Below are 21,446 nucleotides of genomic sequence, written 5' to 3' on the forward strand. Positions count from 1 at the left end.
ATGTTTAATTCACTTTATTAATGCAAGGTGATTAATACTTACATTACAGATTGGCTAGTCTGAAAAAAATCAGTCAATATTTATCAGAGAATAACATAGTTGTACCAAAGAATACTTCTAAAAGACTTCCAAGAAATTATAACTTTAACATTAAGAAAATATCTTCCATGTGGGTTCCATAATAATATAATTTAAGCACATTTTGAAATGCTTTTTCTTATCTTGTACTACTTCCTTCTTTTTTCCCTTCTGACTACAGAATCCCTCAAAACATATTATGGACTGAGGGTGTATTAATAGAGTACTGCCTAGCACATGTGGGGCCCTGGGTTTGATCCCTAATACAACCACAAAACAAAACAGTGCCAACAAATAAATGAAACAATGTATAATGAGACCATCTTTGGAAAAGAGATTCTTTCTAGTAGAAACAGCAAAAATTGTTACATTTTATTTTCCTTTCTTCTCCAAAGGATGTTTAATTTGCATACCTTCCAACAGTATGTATGTTAAAATATAAAACCAGAGGTATGTAAATAAGCACTTCATGTTTTGGCCAATTCAGTGCCAGAAAAACATGATATTTAGTCTCTTCAGTAGAGTGGAGAAACAAAACGAACAGTTATCCAGGCTTGAGCTGAGATGATCCAGCGAAAGCCTGCCATTACCTCAGCCAGTCTCCCTTCCCAAAACAGGGAGAGAAAAGCCTGTTAAGTGAACTTCCCCTAGCACAGGTTCAGGTGAAGTAGGGAGGTAGTGGCCACCTGGAAAGGCTGGAGTAGTCCAAACAGCACAGGTAGCTTCAGTAACTGCTGGCTCCAAATCAGGCAGGATACTCAATCTTCTGTGGCAAGGAAAGAAATGAAGTCCTTGCTTCTAAAACACGTAGCGACAAGTCCAAGAACGGGGCCGGACATAATCCAGAAATGTGGGCTATAAGAAGGAAACAGAATGAGAGAACAGTTCATTTGTGTCCAGTGAACACCAGGCAGTGTTAACGTTCAGTGTTGCACATGTCCAAATTGCCTCCCAGCGTCTCTGTGACCTTTTAAGAAGCTCATTAATACAAAATATTTTGAATATTTTATTTTACAGTACCAATTTATTGCATTCATATGCTTCACAGGAAGTTTCTGAAATCTACAACTGACTGTAGATTGCCTCTTTCAGACAGGGTCTCATGTCGCCCGGGTGACTCACACTCAGGGTCCTTCTCCCATGTATTGGGATTACAGGCATTCAGCACACAGCTCTGTAGCTGTGCATCTTCTTATTGCAGCAGAACTATTTTTGTAGCCTAAAAAATCTAAGCAGTAGTACATTAAGGATTATCAAATATATATACAAATGACTATAATCAATGACTATACTAAAGCTGTCAAATTACTGAACTGTTTGAAGAAAGAGATGAAGTACTACGGGAGCAGTAATCCGAAAGTTTCATGGAGGATGCAGCATCCCTACTGATTTTGGCAGAAGAATAAAGTTTGACATGTGAGACCAGCATGACCATGTGTATGTAGTGTCCAGGGTAAGGGAAAGTCAGTTCAGATGCACAAAAACAACTCACTGCAAGGAGAAGGGAGAACTAAAGAAGACACATAAGGAGAGGATCTGACTGACTCAGTTATGGACATCTGACTTCAGTTACAGGTACTTGGAAAAAATGCCAAGTTCATCTAGCACAATGATACCTTAACCTTTACTCTTCCTGCTCCCCCAACCCCAAACTGTGAAGTTGTCTTAATCAGCTAAAACACAAAGCCTTAGGGTTGAACCTGAAAATAATTACTTTAAAAGAGAGGGTGGAAACACAAAAAAGGAAGGAACAAGGAAAATGGAATCAGAGCTAGGCTTATCAGTGTTAACTAAAATTTTTATAATTGTTTATTTTTTGAGAAGTGCAAAGTACACACTGGGTAGTAAAGGCATGTATTCTATTAGAAAAACTGAAGAATTCCCATAAGAAGATAAACGAACAATTAAAAAAAAGAAAAGAAAAGAAAATTGGTGTGGTAGCTCATGTCAGTAATCCTAGCTACTCAGGAGGTTGAGATCTGAGGATCAAGGCTCAAAGCCAGCCCAGGCACAAAATGACCTGAGACACTTATCTCCAATTAACCTCTAGAAAATTGCAAGTGGGGCTTGGCTCAAGGGTAGGGTGGTTGCCTTGAGCTGAAGAGCTTAGGGACAATACCTGGGCCCAAGGGTAAAACCCAGGCTGAGTTCAAGCCAGAAAGAAATAGAGAGAGAGAGAGAGAGAGAGAGAGAGAGAGAGAGAGAGAGAGAGAGAGAGAGAGAGAGAGAGAGAGAGAGAGGGAGAGAGGGGGGGGGAGGGAGGGTGGGAGGAGAAAGAAAGAGAGGAGAGAGAGAGAAAGGGAGGGAGGGAGGGAAGAAAGGGAGAGGGAAAGAGAGAAAGAAGGAAAGAGAAAAACTAGGAAACTTCAATGTGAAGAAAATTTTTTTTAAATTTCAAGGATAAGATTAAGATTAGATGGTTTACACTAAACTTCCCTCCCTTCAAAAATGCATAATCTCAGTGGGCATTGGTGGTTCACACCTGTAATCCTAACAACTCCCAAGGCTGAGATCTGAGGGTTGTGGTTCAAAGCCAGCCCCGGCACAAAAGGCACAAAAGACCAAGGGACCCTTATCTCCATTTACCAGAAGACCAGAAATGGTGCGGTAGCTCAATGTGGTAGAGCCCTAGACTTGAGCTGAAGAGCTTGGGAACAGAGTTTAAGCCCCACAACCAACAACAACAACAAAAAAGCTCCAGTTCAAAGGGTGACTCACGTTTTTCAGAGGACAGTGCTGACGTGCATACCATTCTTGGGAATAGAAGCACAGAATGACTCCATGGCCCAAGAAAAGGGAGGCCCACATCATAATGTTCCAAATAGGCCTTTTCCGACTATCATTGACAATGAAGTTGAAAGCCACTGAAATTAGAAAGAGAAAATACATAATCACAAGACAATAGGCCATAGATACCTGCACAACCAAGCAGGCATCAGCTGCTCATATACGTGATTCATTCTGATCACAAGTCCTATAATCATTCAAATCAAATGAAAATATATTTGAAGCCGGGTGCAGTGGCTCATGCCTGTAATTCTAGCTAATGAGGAGGCTGAGATCTGAGGATCACAGTTCAAAGCCAGTCTGGGCGCTAAAGTCTGGGCAGTAAAGTCAGTGACACTCTTATCTCCAATTAACCACTAGAAAAATAAGTGGGGCTGTGGCTCAAAGGGTAGGGAAGTAGCCTTGAGCTGAAGAGCTCAGGGACAGCACCCAGGCCCAGAGTCCAAGCCCCATGATCAGAAAAAGAGAGAGAGAGAGAGAGAGAGAGAGAGAGAGAGAGAGAGAGAGAGAGAGAGAGAGAGAGAGAGAGAGAGGGAGGGAGGGAGGGAGGGAGGGAGGGAGGGAGGGAGGGAGGGAGGAAGGAAGGAAAAGAAGAGAAGGAAATTTGATGGAATTATTCATATCCTGATTTATCCCTCTCCACCCACTCCAAAAATAATCTGTTTTCTGTGCACTCTTGAGAATGTTTGTGAATGGAGAAGTTGTATACAGCTTCATCATCTTGTAGATTTGTAATCTACATGCATTTTCTATGAGACAGAACTGTATGTAATTATTCAAGTCAATATTTTACCATCTTGAAATGGTATTAATACTATCTAGTATTGATTTTCTTCCTGTCTAGTTTTTTTCCTTTCTTTTATCTCTCCCTCTCTTTCTCTTTTCTTGTCAGTTGGGGGCTGGAACTAAGGGCCTGGGGCACTGTCCCCAAATCTTTGTGCTCAAGGCTAGTGCTCTACCTACCAGTTTAGATATAGATTGGTTAATTATAGATAAGAGTCTCACAGAACTTGTCTGTCCAGACTGGCTTCCAACAGTGATCCTCAAATCTTAGGCTCCTAAATAGCTAGGATTACAGGTGGGGCTTCTTTTTTTTTTTGGTTGTGGGGCTGCCTGGGCACTGTCCCTGAGCTCTTCAGCTCAAGACTATAGCTCTACCACTTGAGCCATAGCACCACTTCCCTGGCTGTTGCTTTTTTTTTTTTTTTTTTTGCCAGTCCTGGGCTTGAGCTCATGGCCTGAGCACTGTCCTTGGGCTTTCTCAAGGCTAGAGCTCTATGACTTGAGCCACAGTGCCACTTCTGGCTTTTTCAATATATGTGGTAGCAAGGAACAAACTCAGGTCTTTGTGCATACTAGGCAAACAGTCTACCACTATGGCAAACTCCCAGCCCTCTGGCTTCTTTTTAACTAACACCAAATACCCATCGTGTACTATATACTTACTTCCGAAGAACATGAAGAGCACAAAAAGCACTGGATAGAAATAGCTTAAGCAAACAGCCAGGGCGTACTCATGAACTATAGCTGATAGAGCAAAGACAGCTAACATGGCCGCAGATTTGAACTTCTTTGAGAAAAACTACAATGAAAAGAAACATTAAATAGCTTTAAATGTTAAGGGGTCAGGTGGGAAGAAACTAGGAGAAAATGCAGGAGGGGGGTGACACTGTTCAAAAAGAAATGTACTGATTACCTGACTTATATAACTGTAACCCTCCATGTACATCACCTTTTCAATTTTTTTTTGGTGGGTCATGGGGTTTGAACTCTGGGCCTGGGTGTTGTCCCTGAACTTTTCAGCTCAAGGCTACTGCCCTACCCTTGAGCCACAGTGCCACTTCCAGTAGAGTCTCATATTCTTTAGTTCCCAGGCTGGCTTTCAATGGTGATCCTCAGATCTCAGCCTCCTGAGTAGCTAGGATTACAGGCATGAGCCACCGTGCCCAGCTACAATTAAAACATTTTAAAGTACTAAGCATGTCCTCTGACATAATTATTACATGCTAAAGGCACCAATTTAATTTTTATTGGCTTTCCTAGTTCTTAGGTTACTTCAAATCATAGTAATTCCAAGAATAAGAAAAAATAAGCAAAAACCATGCTTGATGCATGGCTCAGTGGCAGAGTGCATGCCCATTAAGTTCCAACCTTAGTACCACACACACACACACACACACACACACACACACCTCTCCCCCCAAAAAAGTTAAGCACATAATCATCTGTTTACTAAAATCAGGCATTTTCTAAGAAGTCTTCAAAAGACTGGGCATAGTTGTAAACATAACAATTTTATTCACTTATTGTGGGACAGGATCTTGCTGTATTGCCCAGGCTGGCAAATTCACGACCTTCCCACCTCAGCATACTAAGTAGCTAAAATCACAGGCATATGCTTCCACTTCCCATTTTACAACATTTATTTTTAACTAGTAGAATTTACATTTGTGACTGCTATGATGAAAAAAAGTTTTAATATATTATAAAGTACACCACATGAAAGTGGAGTGGGGTGCCAGTGGCTCACACCTGTAATCCTAGCTACTCAAGAGGTTGAGATCTGAGGATGTTGGTTCAAAGTCAGCCGGGGGAACAAAAGTCTGTGAGACTTTAATCTCTGATTAACTAACCATCAGAAAACTGGAAATGGCACTGTGGCTTAAGTGGTAAGCATTAGCCTTGAGCTTAGGAGCTCAGGGACAACATTCAGGCCCAGAGTTCAAGGCCCATGACTGATGAGGGGGAGGGGAGGAGGAAAGAAGGAATAAGGTAAGCAAGCAAGCAATTTCAATCGTTAGAGTGATACTGTACAATAGGGCCTCCTCTATAAAACAAAGATTTAGAAAGGTTAAAAGTTGCCTCATTTATATGGAAAACTATAGTTACAAATAAGAGAACTAAAGTTCACCTGTACTACCATTTCCACCACAAAGTACTGTCAACAACAAAATATAATTCAGAGCATTAAAATTACATTTTATCAGTATAAACTAAAGTCAAAAGAGCTAATAGGAGATTATTTAATAGCAACAGCATTCAAAAGGACTCTGTTCAATTGGGTGGTCTCTTCAACACTTTCAAAGACACCCAATAATTCTTATTTGATAATTGAGTAGAATAATATTCAGGTAAAACACGTGGCATTAGATTTAGCATTGGGCATAAGTACAATTCAAAATGTAAAGATTCTGATCTTTGTGGTGGTACTAGTTTTATTTTTTCTAATAGTGAATTATTTTTGTTTATTTGCAAAGCTATTAATCATAGGGAGCAAGGCATTTCAAGAGTTAACAGCAAGCCAGGCGTTGATGGCACACTCTTTTAATCCTAACTATTCAGGAGGCTGAGACCGGAGTTTGAAGCTAGCCTGGGTGGTACTGGATTTTGAATTCAGGACTCTAAACTTGATGGGAAGGCACTTATCACTTAAGCCACACCGCCAGCCTGAGAGTTGTTAGATATAAAAATTTTTTAGAGAAACTATCCACCTTTTTCATGTGCAAGTAAATGAACTTCTTCCAGCTTGCACTATACTATACTATTAGCATTTTTTTAAAACAATTTGATTTCTGAAACAGTATTAAGTAAATATCTTGCTGCTCACCCAGAGAAGGTCCTTGTATGCATAGTAATACAGCCAGTCATGGACTACCACATTCCAGGTCCTGTAATAGTTGGAGTATGATGTGGAGTTCCACCAATCCTGAGAGAAAAGTAAAATACAGAACACATAGAATCACTTAATGCAAAGATGACTTGAACAGCAATCAGTAAACTCACTGCCAACCCTGATAAAATATAATAAAAGAATTGTAGGCTACAAAAAGAGACTGAACACTAACACTAATGAGCTGTATGGTAGTTTCACAATTGGCAAGATCTAATTGCAAAGATGTGAGATGGTGGCTTCCTCCATTTTTTAAATTTCTTGCTCCTAATTTTAATATCAGAAATCCTGAAATTTGTATTCATGCAGTTTCTTTGAAAAATTATTCGCAGGGGTGGGCTAGGGAAAATAGGAGAAAAACATAGGAAGGGGTAACAATGTTGGAGAGGCAATGTACTCACTACCTTACAAGGTAACCATCACACCTCTATACATCACCCTGACAATTAAAAAAAAATAATTGACAGACTTGAGTATTGTCAAACCAAATTTTGAGGGCCTTAGGCACTATTACAGAATGCTATGAACCACTCTGGCTCTAGTCTAGCTCTAAGTCCATCTTCAGAAGAATACTATTTTGTTGTTGTTGTTTAGAGAGAAGGTTTCACTATGTAGTTGAAGCTGGCATCAAACTTATGTTCCATTAGCCTCTGCCTGCTAAGTACAAGTCCATTTTAGAAGTATAATAATAAGTTGGATGCCAATGGCTTAAGCCTATAATCCTAGCTACTTAAGAGACTAAGATCTGAGATCACAGTTCAAATCAACTAAGGTAGGAAAGTCTGTGAGACTCTGATCTCCAATAAACTACTCAGAAAAAGATGGAAGTGGCACTGTGGCTCAAATGATAGAGCTCTAACCTTAAGCACAAAGAAGCTCAGGGACAGTGCTCAGGCACTAGCTTCAAGCCTCAGGATTGGGCCCAAAACAAAAGTTTAATAATACAATGCTGAACAGAATTATCACCTTCCAAAATTAAGAAGGGAAAAGTTATTTCCCTCAGATGTTGCTCAACAGTCTTAAAGGGAATAATTTGCAGAGGACATCTTTACATAACTAGACAGCCAATTTCAAATAAATACTCAAGAAACTCTCACCATGACCTTGGGATGAATGTTTTCTTACCATAATCATCTAAAAATATATCCTCACAATATTCTGTAGAAACTATATGCCTCATTAAAGAGACAAAAGACAAGATATAGATATAATTATATTTATTAGAATTTCAGGCATAATGTTGGCAAAACTTGTGAAAATTTACTTCAGAATATTTGTGTCAAAAAAAACCCACCCTGGTAATAATAGATAAGAATGCAAAAAAAAAAAACCCTTTAACAATGATTAAATAAAATATAAACAGAAACAGAAAACCAAGTATATATTACCTTATAAAACATCCTGTCACCAAAGCGTAACATCTCAGCAAAGGCATTGAGCCAGCAGTGTAAAAAGGCAAAAAAAGAAAGGAACAGTATCAGCACACCTAAAAACAAAATTAAAAACATGAAGTCTTTCCAAAGTGCTCATAACCAAGCCATTAAGTAGCAGTGAAAACCTAAACTGTTAATACAGATTATCCATTCCAAATATGCAGTAGAGTTTTGAAATTTTAATTTTTAAAAGCACTAATTCCCTTCCAAGTTGGTTTAATAGGCAACAACAGATGGGCCTAGTCTGTTTTAAAGAACTGCCTTGATATTCAAATTAATTTGAAACCCAAGGCCTTTTAAAATCAACCCCCCCATACTTTCCCTCTAAACCAATAGAGATTTTGCTCCTTCTCCTTCTATGAGATGTTTGACATTCTCTTTCTCTTTCTTTCTCCCTTCCCACCCCCCCCCCCGCGTGTGGGCGTGTGTGCGTGTCTGTGCGTGCGTGCGTGTGTGTGTGTGTGTGTGTGTGTGTGTGTGTGTGTAATGGGGGGGCTGGGAGGAAGGGAGGGAGGGAGGGGGAGCGAAAGAGAATGAGTCACAGCTCCACTTCTGTCTTTTGGGGTGTTTAAATGGAGATAAAGGTTCTTACAAACCTTCTTAGAACCACTAACATCAGATCTCACCCTCCCAAGTAGCTAGGATTACAGACATGAGCCACCAGTGCCTAGCTGGAGATATTTTTGATTGTTACAACAGGAAAGGGTTGTATATATTGGTATATCATTGTTAGAGACTAGCATAATGTTAAACATCCCATAGAAGAGTCTGCCTCAACAAATGATTATCAAGCCTAAAATGCTAAATCACAAAAGCTAACACTCCTCAACTTAGACTTTCTCCAATAAACTCTATTCAAGTGTTGCAAATACCACCCACAACTGGACTACCATCATTCCAGAATACTCCATGTCTTTGCATCCATCCCTAGATGTCTTTCCCCACCAGAGTCTTTCCCCACCTTTGTCCTTCCCTGACAGGCAAATGCCTACTACTGTTCAATACCCAATGTTAAATGTCATTTCTAACATTTTACATTGAAGTCTGTAACACAGTTTGTGTGTATTACACTATATTGTAAAAGAGCCATTTACAGATCACTTGTTTCATTCCCTTCTTCAAAACAGACAGCATCTACTGTGTGTCAGATAATAAAGAGCTAGGCTGTGACTGACTTTAGCACAATCCTGGATCACAACCAATGTTGCAGCTCGGGGCAGAAGACCCCACGCATACCACACATACCCAACTGTAGAAACAGAGGTGGCCAAAGACTGTGAGCAAAGGAAAGGAAGAGAGATGATGATGACAAAGCATGACCAGACATTTAATGAGTAGAGAAAACAGGAAGAGAAAGTGTAGGAGATGACGAAATGTGAGCCTCCTGTGAGGAAACTGCACAGTGATGGTGGTATCCAGTTAGGTAGTCATGCCTTTCTGGAAAAACATGTGGAATGAAATGAAGAGACCAAGCTGTGACTGGAAAACAAGGGTGAAGAAAGAGTGGTAACTGAGATTTCAAATGTGGTCAGAGGTCACAGCAGATGAGGAATAAATCATCTAGTGGGATTAGAACCAAGTGACTTGTGGTTTTCACAAAGGGCATTGTACTGGCCTGGTTATAACAGAGGTGATGAGCAAGAAAAAGTGGAAAGGATGATGAAAGCATGAACATGGACTACCATCAGAGAAAGCAAAATTTAAGTAAATGCCAATAGATAAGTGGAAAGATTGGCTCAAAACCTGAACACATTTCATATCTGTACAGATGAACTTATAGGAAAAAGTGGGAAAATCAAAGGTCACCAGTTGTAACAGCTTTCTGTTTTCCTTCAAAGCACAGAAAGAATCAGATTAATAATGCCCATGTTACCTTACCTGGCAAGATGGAGTTAAACACACACAGGACCAGTACACGAGCACTGAAGGGCTCCTGTTTGATATTCCGGAACAAAGGGGCACAGAGCCTTTCAAAGATGTAGTACACATAAAATAGGCAACCAAAAACCTAGACAAACAAAGATGACAATGATGATGGGTTAATAAAGAAAAATGGACTAAGATGCTTTTCCCACAAGAGAAAGTATGCATATAATCCTTAAATTACTATTTACAAATATATTCCTTTTCCTAACCCTTCAGAAATGACCCTTATCGTGCAACAGTGAAACTGAACACTATGTGGAAAAGGAACTACAGAACTTGTGGGCAGGAATGGGAGGGGAAAAACTAGGAGCAAAGGATGGGGTGACATTGTCCAAAAAGAAACATACTCATTACCTGTCTCATGAAATGGTAACCCCTCTGTATCTCACCTTTATAGTAACAATCAAAATATGTTAATTTAAAAATTGGCTTTTTTAGGGAGTGGGGTTTAAGGCTTCTTCCTGTAACCCCTGAACTTATAATCCTCTGCTGGTTGTATGGCTGTTTGGTAGAAATGCATTTTTGAATTTAGGGCTGCAGATTTGCTAAGCAGGTTCTCTACTGCTGAATGATATCTATATCCCTTTTGTTCTCTTATTTTGTCCAGACTGGCAAGAACCTTCAATCCCCATATTTCACTTCCTACATGTCTGGAATAAGTGTGCCCACTGCATGCAGCTCTTGATCAAGTTGAGGTCACATGAACTTTTTGCAGCACATGCTGGCCTGCACCTATGATCCTCCTAGTAAGTTAGGATTACAGGATGGAACCACCAAGACTTGGGTCTACCTCAGACTCTATAGTGCTAGGATTGTAAGTAGAGTCATTGGGATTTAAGCCCCAAGACTGGTGCACACACTCACGTGCGCACACATGCACGCGCGCACACACACACACACACACACACACACACACACACAATAAACCATCGTACTCTATACTAGTTTCAGTCTCAATGTATTCTTGAGCTCCCAGAGACATAAATTTCACAGCATTTTAAATAGATTAAATATAAATCACCATTTCCATGAATAAACACTCATTAGGACATAAACACTTTTACCTGTATGAACTGCATAGCAACATAACCCCATCTTACAGTGGGCGTCCTAAAAAAAAAAAAAAGAAAAGAAAAGAAAAAAAGAAACACGTTTTCTAAAGTTAATTGAATTATAAAAATAAAAACCCATGGAGCTAGGAGTTTGGCCTTGTGGTAAGAGTGCTTGCTGAGCATGCATGAAGACCTGGGTTCCATTCCTTGGTACCATATACATAGAAAAAGACTAAACATAGAGCTATCCTATGACCCAGCAATCCCACTCCTTGGCATTTACCCAATGTCCAAAAACAAGTCCATACTAAACTTACTAGCACAACGATATTCATTGCTGCATTATTTACCATAGGTAAATAATGGAACCAACCTGATGCCCCTCAGTAGATGAATGGATCAAGAAGATCTAGTACTTATACACAATGGAAAATTCTATGCTGCCATCAGAAAAAAATGACATTGCCCCATTCATAAGGAAATGGAAAGACTTGGAAAAATAATATTAAGTGAAGTAAGCCAGACTCAAAGGAACATAGGCTCCATGGTTTCCCTCATTTGTACTAATTAGTACATATCTAAGGCTCTCTTAGCAAAGGATCACAATAGCTCAAAAGCTATGTTCATATGGTTATGTAGGATGAGACTAAACAAAATGAACTCTAGGACATGGAAATAAGAGGTTTATCTTTGTGATTATTATTCTTAATGTACTATGTTATTTTTTTCTCCTTTTTTTCTCCCTATGGTTAATCTCATGTGGTTACTGTATCTGACTTTGTTACCTGGTATACTGCATATACATTTGTTTGTTTATTTGAAATAGGGAAGGGAAGAGGGGAAAACAAGATGATTGGAAGGGGGTAGGGAAGGAAAAGTGGAAAACATGAGAAGGGGTCTCAATGTGCAAGAAATGATGCACGTACTACCTAACAAATGTAACTCTAATCCTTCTGTGCACTACCCAACAATAAAATAAAAAATAAAATAGAAAAATAAAAACCTGTATTTTTTCTACAAAAAAAACCAAAACATCACTTATGGGTGGTAGATCATATACATGTAGTCATGTCCTAAGTTTGATCCCAAACACCAAGAACTTAAAAAAGAAAAAAAGGAACACTAATGAGCATATAAAACATAGAATTCTGCCTGGCATGGGTGGCTCACACCTATAATCCTAGCTACTCAAGAGGCTAAGGGCCAGGAGTTTGGCCTAGTGGTAGAATGCTTGCCTAGCATGCACAAAGACTAGGGTTCAATTCCTTGGTACCACATACAAAGAAAAAGCCAGAAGTGATGGTTTGGCTCAAGTGGTAGAGCTTTAGCCTTGAGAAAGTCCAAGGACAGAGCTCATGCCCTGAGCTCAAGCCCAGGGCAGGCAAAAAAAAAAAAAAAAAAATGATTTGAAGCTTCCCATGCCAGAGAAGCTGCCTCTTTCCCTCTCCCTCTCCATACTTACACCAGGCCCTGTATTACACACTATCCTACTTAAGTGCTGTTACCTGGGATAGCTGTCACGGTAGATGAGGGTGGGTGCAAACAAGAAATACAAGTACTGGTTGACTGTAGGTATTGGAACTGTACCTACAAAGAAAAACTACATTAGATAAGAGGCACTTTGGATTTGTGCTGCACACTATAAGGGTAAAACACAGATACACAGATCAAGAAAGAAGACATGGTCTTCATACTGTTTCTTCTTCATCACATAAATGACTTCTTGTTCTTGTATTAAGTGATATTATCAATCTATCAGAGTCATCTGTGACTAAAGGAACTTCTTGAGTAAGCAGGCATAGTTATATTATACTGAGGCTATTTACATTCTATGAATGCTAAGCTATAAAAGATAGTCAATTTTTTAAATTATAAGGACCAAAGAAGAATAACCAGAAAACAGTACAATGGTATTCTAAATCAATATGGATCCCATATACTTAAAATGAAGCATTAATCCATATAGACTATAATCCTCCAACTCAGTAAACACCAAAAGTTCAACTTCCCTACCATTAACCATTCAGTGTAATGGGGATACATACTTGACTTTTCTTTAGCTGCATTTAGTACCCGTGGCACATTCTCTCTGACAAATGAATGGGCCTTCATTACCATTCGAATCTACAAAAGAAAGATTTTTCCATCATTGACTTTTCTCCTATAAGCAACTCCAGAACAGCAACACACTGTGCTCAAACTTCTTAATTTTCCATATACCAATCTACATTTACTTGATGGAACAGAACAAATTAATATTAATAATTTCTAAAGAAACACATGTAATTACTCCAATTATTTTACATTTCACCACATGGTTATAGGTTTATTGCAAACCAAGAAATTAAAAGGCAAATGATCCAAAGTCAGGTATTCGTGGCTCACACCTGTAATCCTAGCTACTCAGGAGGCTGAGATCTGAGGATCGTGGTTCAAAGCCCGCCTGGGCACTAAAGACCATGAGACTCTTACCTCCAATTAACCACCAGAAAACTGGGAGTGGTGCTGTGGCTCAAGTGGTAGAGCACTAGCCTTGAGCTGGATTGGGCAAGGGAAATACCCAGGCCCAGAGTTCAAGACCCACAACAACAACAACAACAACAACAACAAAAAGATGAATAAGGGGCTGGGAGTTTGGCCTACTGTTAGAGTGCTTGCCTAGCATACAGGAAGATCCAAGTTCAATTCCTCAGTACCACATACATAGAAAAAAGCCAGAAGTGGTGCTGTGGCTCAAGTGGTACATCTCTAGCCTTGAGAAAACCCAAGGAAAGTTCTGAGGCCCTAAGCCCCAAGCCCAGAACTGGCAAGCAAAAACAAAAACAAAAAAAAAAAAAAAAATAATCGGAAGTGGGGCTTGGCTCAAGGGTAGGGCGGTAGCTGTTAGGTCTGCCTGGGAGAAATGATTCCTCCCCTTGGCGTTCTGTGCACCCTGGAAATCCCCACCCAGACTGTAACCCTGGCAACTGTCATGTCCCCCAGTCTGAAGTATTTCCTCATCCTCTGAGGTCACATCCGCTTCCACTGCCTCCCCTATATAATGTCTCACTTCCGGCCATAAGCTCTCTTTCTTCTGCCTGACTCCATCTTGTGTGGCTGTAGGTCTGTTTTCTCTCTTTCCCTCTCTCAATAAACCTTCGCCTCTTAAAATGCGTGGAGTTTCCTTTTGACAAGCCTTATAGTAGCCTTGAGCTAAAGAGCTCAGAGACAGCACCCAGGCCTAGTTCAAGCCCCATGACCTACCAAAAAAAAAAAAAAAAAAAAAAAAGGTGAATGATCTGGAGTACCACCTTAATTTACAGATCATGATTAAAAAAGCCATCTGAACAACAAATGAAAATTATTATGGATAATAAATGTATCCAAGTTATTAGAGCTAAAAATAATGGTGTCAGTTATTCTATCACTCTTGTTACCTTAAATGCTGTGTGGGTTTACACTGTATAAACACTTACCTGCTCAAGTATAACTACAAACCGGGAAGCTGGTGGCAGTGAATATGTTAATGCAATATATGTTGGTACAAAACCTAGAATCCCCAGCTGGAAGACAATGAAAATGAAGCCATGGATAAGAGTGCTGATGAACCGATGAGAACTCTTGCTGTAGCCTTTGGCCCAGTGTTGAAACAGGAAATAGGGAATTGAAAGTGTGGAGAGGAACATTAGCCACCATGTCCAAATAACAGTAGAAAATTTGCCAAAAGCATAAGACATGAGGTTGAACTCAGGTACCAGCCTAGGAAGAGATGGCACAAAAAACAGAGAAGTAAGTGAAAGAGCATAAACTCAGAATTCAAAACTTTCACATGCCTAGTTTAGAGACTTGGGAAACTATAACATTAATACACTGAAGTCATGGATATAACACTTGAGCTAGATAGTGACCGTACTTCTAAACCTTGGCTTTCCTCTATAATCCTAGCTACCCAGGAAGCGGAGACCTAGAAGATCATGGTTCAAAGTTGGCCAATTCTATGAAACTCCACTGTTCAATTAACCAGCAAAAAGCAAGGCTGGAGGTGTGACTTAAGTGGTAGAATATCAGCCATGATCAAGAAAGCCTCAAGAGTACCCTGAATTTAAAAGAGCCCCGGTAAGGGTAGGTTAGAAAAACTTCTTTTTCTTTAATTACATTTTTTAGGAGAAAGGAATGTCATCCTCAAATCAGTATGCATCCTCAAATGCTTATGGGTTTTTTTCAAAAAAGCAAATGGGGGCCAGGAGAGTGGCCTAGTGGTAAGAGTGCTTCCCTAGCATTCATGAAGCCCTTGGTTTGACTTCTTGGTACCACATATACAGAAAAGGCCAAAATACTGGGCACAGGGGCTTACGTCTATAATCCTAGCTACTCAGGAGGCTGAGATCTGAGGATCACAGTTCAAAGCTAGCCAGGACACCAACTCTATGAGATACTTATCTCCAATTAACCACCAGAAAACTAGAAGTAGTGCTGTGGATCAAGGGGTAGGGTGGTAGCCTTGAGCTGAAGAGCTCAGGGACAACACCCAGGTCCAGAGGTCAAGCCCCATGACCGATCAAAAAAAAAAAAGCAACAAAACTACCAAAATCCCCAGTTTTCTATGCCAACATCTACCCAACCACCCATTTTGTCGTCTTACCTTCCTTCATCAAGGTAATCTACTACAGAAGTACTCAGGATAAATATGATAAGGAGGGCGATAAACATGTGATAAATTGTTCTGATATGGTCCACTTCAAACAGTTCACTGAAATGTAGATTAAACAAAACAAATTAATAATCTCTGTATAATTGATTGTGAAGCATGGCATAATGAGGCCTCTGCTTTAAAGCATTTAGAACAGGCTAAATCCACCTTCAAAAACATCTAAAAAATAGTACATACATAATGTTACACCCAAAGTATCTACACCAAACAAATCCAACAAATTCATGCTTTGCTTCCTTTACTCACTTTGGGCTACCAGGCCAGCCTCAAGTGGTAGAGTGCCAGTTAAGCAAGCTAGCAAATTCAAACAAGCACATAGCCCTGTGTTCGAGACCTGAGTTCTGATGGGGAAAATGAAAGTCTGCTGGGCTCCAGGGCAGCCCTGTAATACTAACTATTCAAGAAGCTGAGATCTGGGGGATGGAGTTTCAAGGGTAGCCTAGGCAGAAAATTCCATGAGACCTCATCTACAAAATGACCAACAAACTGGGTTGGAAGCTGATGCCAGTGGCTCCTGCCTCTAATCCTAGTTACTCAAGAGGAAGAGATCTGAGGATCTTGTTTCAAATCTAAAAAAAAAAAAAGAAGGGTAGTACTGTGGCTCAATAATGGAGTGCCAGCCTGAAGTAAAAAGACTAAGGGACAGCAGTCATGACCTGAGTTCAAGCCACAGTACACACACACACACACACACACACACCCCACACACACAGTGCGCGTGCGCAAAACTAGACTAAAAGCATGATTCAAATGGTAGAGCACTAATTGTAGGCAAAGAAACCAAGCAAGTATAAGGCCCTGAGGTTCAAGCTTGATGTCAGGCAAAAAGAAAAGTAGATGAAAGTAGAAGGGAATAAATAATCAGCAAGACAGAGGAACAACAGGAGGGAGGCATGAGAGAGAAAGGAATAGAGAGTGAATATGATAAAATTATATTGTACATATGTATGAAAATGTCATAGTGAATGCATTATTTTTTACACATAATATAGCTCCTACAATTTTTAAGACCTATTTTTAAAATCCTTAAATATAGACATTAAATGAAATAACCAAGGTAAAACCAAAATGGACTCAATCATTATTTCAATAAAATGATATTGCTTCCTAGAAAACAGGATGGATATAAAACATTTATATAAACACCTTGAAAACCCACCAGAAAGGTGTTTACCGTGTAAGCTAAGGCCATCTGCTGAAAACATTTCTACGTTTTCTAAAATATGCTATCTTTGCATTCTACCCTATCAAAATAGAACATTTAAAAATAAACATATTAAATGTTCAGCTTTCTCCTTACTTGATGTGTTTTGAGCTCCTTTGTTGAGGATAACCATCTATCACTCACATATCTATAAAACTTAGCCATTACAAATACTTTTAGTTTCTTTTCTCTAATTAGTATTTAAAACTGGGCTGTGTGAATGCAAATGACCTTCAAGATTACTTTTCCTAAATAAACATATCCTGTATCTGACAAATACAAATACTTTAAATGTATATTTGTGACATTAGGATTTGAACTCAGAGCTTCAGAATGCAAGTCAAGTGCTCTACCACTTAAGCCAAATCCCAAGCCCTTTCTTGTTTTAGTTATTTTCAAATAGGGTTTGATGGTTTTCTGGTTGTTGTTTTGCCATTCTGAGGCTTGAACTTGGGGCATGGGCCCTGTCTCTGTGCTTTTTTCTCAAAGCTTACATTCTATTACTCAAGCCATAGCTCCATTTCTTCTGGCTTTTTGGTAGTCAATTGTAGGTAAGAGTTTCAAGGACTAGGAATGCCAGCTCAGGCTGGCTTCAAACCATGATACTGAGATCTCAACCTCCTGAGTAGCTAGGATTACAGGGGTGAGACAGTGTGCTTGGCCAAGTCTTGAGTTTTATAGTAACAATTTAAAAACTATGCAAAAAGCAATCCTAAAACAAAAAGGATACTGAACAAATAAATTACATGGAAAAAAAGAAGTCTTTTCTCTAATTCTTCCTTAGAAGCTAGATATCTATCCAGAAATGTAACAAAAAGGAACAGGAGATCACATGTAGTAAAGAAATATCAATACTAGGGCTTATACCAGTAAGAGGCTAAGATCAGTAGGATTGCAAAAAGCTTTAACAACTCTGTATCAACAGAAAAAAGTAGGTGCAGTGATAAATATTTGTGTGCAATCCCTGCCACAGTAGGAAACAAGTAAAAGGATGGAATCCAGGCTGGCCTGAACAAAAAGAAAGATAGCTAAAGATCTCAAAAAAGGCTCAAATAAATGAAGTTCCTGCTAGTGACAACAAACGAGTTCAAATCCTAATACTGTCTAAGAAAAAGAAATATGAAAACTAGTGTTATATGAATATAAAATAAACTTCTTAATATTATACCAAGCAGTAATTCTACTGATCAGGACAGCTTTTTCTAAGAAAAGAAAAGAAGGAAAGGAAGGAAGGAAGGAAGGAAGGAAGGAAGGAAGGAAGGAAGGAAGGAAGGAAGGAAGGAAGGAGGGAAGGAGGGAAGGAAAAGAAAAGCAAAGCTAATAGCAAAAGCAAAGCAAAAAATACTTACTCTAAGAGGGATCGTCTTGAAATGAAAATCTTTCCTTGTTCCGGAGGTGCTCTTAGATCTCTAAGTAGCAAAAAAATACAAAATGTACAAATATTGTAAGAAAGTTAATACTAACGATAAGGAACCATACGTAACAGCAAGTCTTACTTTCCTATCCTAAAATTAGGAAGGACAGGAAGGATTTTATACATGTTATCATCTAACTACTTCTGAACAGTGCTGAGACAAGTACATGTATACTGACTTAGGATGGAAGAGCTGTTATATTACCTGACTGGAGAATTGCTCCAAAGACCTCTAAATCCCCCTGTGTATTTGGGCAAAGTATTCTCTGCATCTTACCTGAACAGTCCTAGTTCTAGAGAGCCTGGAAAGCTATGTATAGGCCTCCAGCTGTATTCTACCTGGATAACAAAGAGTTGCTGTTTTTTTTTCCCCCCACAACTCTTTTTAAGATGTACTTCCCAATGTCAGAGGATTCATTTTACAACTCCTAACAGCTGCTCTTGATATTATTATGTGTCTCCAGGTACTAGGAATTTAACATGGAGCCGTCTGTAGTATCGCCAGCACCGCTACTATCACTGTTCAAAACTGCTCTCCAAAGGAGGAGACTCACAGGGCATAAAACTGATAGCAGCCCAGAAGAGCAAAGTCTTCCATAGCCTCTCTCTATTATTCTGACTGACTGATCAACTAGACTAACTGCACTATACTTGGATTAGAAGCTCATCCTATAAAGAATACAATAGAGTACAGAATGATGTGGTTAAGAGCAAGAATTCCAGAGCCAAATTCTAGGTTCAAAGCTCTGTGTGTAATCTTGGACAACATTTAAGTGCAATGTGAACTAATCTGTATTGTGTGTATGGCTATTCACTGTTTAGTTTAAATATGCTATGCCATTCAGAACACTCAATGTGATTAGTCTATTTTGTTAGCAGTTCTAAGAAGTGTGTACTTACTATAATCTACACATTAAGGCAAAGAAAACTCAGGAGGAATGTTCATGGCTCATGCCTGTAGCCGTAGCTACTCAAGGGGCTGAGATTTAAGGATTGTGGTTTGAAGCCACCCAGGGGAGGATGTTCCATGAGACTCCCATCTCCAGTCAACCAATAAAATGCTAGAAGTAGAAATATGGCTCAAGTGGTAAAGCCCCAGTCTTGAGTGAAAAGGTTAAAGGACAATGCCCAGGCTCTAAGTTTAAGTTCCAGAACCAGCATCATAAAAGAAGAGGGCTACCTCTATAATTAAAAATAAAATGAAAAACAGAAGAGGAAGAATAAGAAGAAGGAGGAGGAGGAAGAGGAGGAGGAGGAGGAGGAGGACGATGACGGTGAGCACGGTGCTCACGCCTGTAATCCTAGCTACTCAGGAGGCTGAGATCTGAAGATCCTGGTTCAAAGCTAGCCCAGACACAAAGACCTTGAGACAATTAATCACTAGAAAATGGGAAGTAGGGCTGTGGCTCAGGGGTAAGGTGTAGCCTTGAGCTCAGGGACAGTGCCCAGGCCCAGAGATCAAGCCCAAGGACTGATGGGGTGAGGGGGGTTGGCTTAGTGGTAGAGTGCTTGCCTAGCATGCACAAAGACCCAGGTCTGATTCTTTGGTATCACACACATAGAAAAAAAAAAACTACAAAAAACCAGAAGTGCTACTTTAGCTCAAGTGGTAGAGCTCCAGCCTTGAGAAAGCCCAAGGCAAGTGCCTAGAAACTGAGTTCAAGCCCCAGGACTGGCACAAAGAGAGAGGGGGGGAGAAGAATAGGAGAGAAAGTAGGCCAGAGAAGGAGTGTGAGACCCGCCCTTCAAGAGTTACAACAATCAGCCAATAAAAAAATGGCAGGAGTATGTGCACTGGAGCATTTTTGCTACAGTCCACTCTACTACATTGCAGTAGACATTCATGTTCAAAGAAAACAAAACATACTATCTGATATATTGTGTATATGTTTATTTGGTTATTTGAAATCATAGGGAAGGGGAGAAAACAAGATGAGGGGCGGGGATGGGAGGAGGGAAATGCGACCAAGACATGAGAAAGGGTATCAATGTTTGTGAAGTAATGCACCTTTTATCTGGAGAATATAATGTAACCCTTCTATTAATTACAATAAAAATATGAAAAACAAAACATACTCACTTGGCTCGATGGTTATTCTTCATTTCTTCAAGGATGGAAAAAGTGGTGAGGGCATACCCACCATTGTCTAATGATGCAGATTTTTCAATGAGGTTGGTCACAAAATCATCAAAATGACTGCCAACTTCCTTCAAAAAGAGTGGCTTCAATTCCTAGAGTTCATATCAAACAAGGAAAATGAGTATCAAGCACACACTGACATTTTCCACAGGCCTCTCTTAGGGGTGCTGGTGTAAAAGCAAGCCATATAGGTAAAATGAGTTTACAAGAGTAAATCAGAAAAATAATTTCTACAGCTGACTTGCTGTTCCAAAAAAGACTACTGAAAAAACAAGACAGTGATTTATATCTTTTAGCACTTACCTTGAGAAAACCCAAGGCCAGTGCCCAGACCCTAAGCTGCCCCAAGACTAGCAAATAAATACTAAGTATAAATTACGATACCTACTAACTGAATTCCTGCAAATGGTAGAAGAATCAAATATAGAACAAGAAACGAGACTACTCTGCTCACATATTCTTTTTCTTTCTCTTTTTTTGCCAGTCCTGGGGCTTAAACTCAGGGCCTGAGCACTGTCCTTATTAGGCTTTCTCAAGTCTAGAGCTCTACCACTTGAGCCACAGCACCACTTCCAGCTTTGTCTATGTATGTGGTACCAAGGAATCAAACCTGGGACTTCATGCATGCTAGATAAGCACTCTACCACTAGGCCAAACTCCTGACCCCTCTGTCCATATTCTTTAGAAAGCATTTTAACATATTATATGACACCATATAATCACTGTGATTTTGAAGACTTTTTCTAAATCAATCTCTTTATCCCCAAGTAACCACCATTTATATTTTATAGCATGTCAATCTATATCATACCTCTATTTATATAATGCTTTTTCCTACGTCCATTACTCTGTACTTACCTAACTATAAAAATACAGGTGTATGTTTGGCACATATTCACACACATTTTCATTAACTTGTTATAAATATAATATATAATTTATCATATAAAAATGACATATGTGTATATGAATGCATATGTAGAGCTAGTTATACTTCTGATTAATCTTGTTATCTTTAAAAAAAAAAACTTACCCTTTCAGCTTTTGCAAAG

General features: G+C 39.4%; 1 protein-coding gene across 2 annotated transcripts in view; it reads right to left on the bottom strand.

Moving 5' to 3' along the window:
- Positions 1-21,446, bottom strand: part of Soat1 (sterol O-acyltransferase 1) — a 52,073-nt gene continuing 30,627 nt past the window's right edge. For both annotated transcript variants that reach the window (XM_090340339.1, XM_090340340.1), the window contains 13 exons: positions 20,335-20,486; positions 18,190-18,249; positions 15,568-15,675; positions 14,402-14,684; positions 12,992-13,070; positions 12,452-12,533; positions 10,959-11,004; positions 9,847-9,976; positions 7,924-8,021; positions 6,473-6,571; positions 4,312-4,447; positions 2,797-2,942; positions 1-933 (listed from right to left, as the gene is read on the bottom strand). In XM_090340339.1, the coding sequence (XP_090196465.1) occupies positions 877-933; positions 2,797-2,942; positions 4,312-4,447; positions 6,473-6,571; positions 7,924-8,021; positions 9,847-9,976; positions 10,959-11,004; positions 12,452-12,533; positions 12,992-13,070; positions 14,402-14,684; positions 15,568-15,675; positions 18,190-18,249; positions 20,335-20,486 (1,476 nt within the window). In that variant the 3' untranslated portion in view covers positions 1-876. The remainder of the gene's footprint in view (positions 934-2,796; positions 2,943-4,311; positions 4,448-6,472; positions 6,572-7,923; positions 8,022-9,846; positions 9,977-10,958; positions 11,005-12,451; positions 12,534-12,991; positions 13,071-14,401; positions 14,685-15,567; positions 15,676-18,189; positions 18,250-20,334; positions 20,487-21,446) is intronic.

The sequence above is a fragment of the Megascapheus bottae genome, chromosome 10 (genome assembly GCF_031878675.1).
Source record: "Megascapheus bottae isolate mThoBot1 chromosome 10, mThoBot2.hap1, whole genome shotgun sequence".
In the NCBI taxonomy this organism is placed as follows: Eukaryota; Metazoa; Chordata; class Mammalia; order Rodentia; family Geomyidae; genus Megascapheus; species Megascapheus bottae.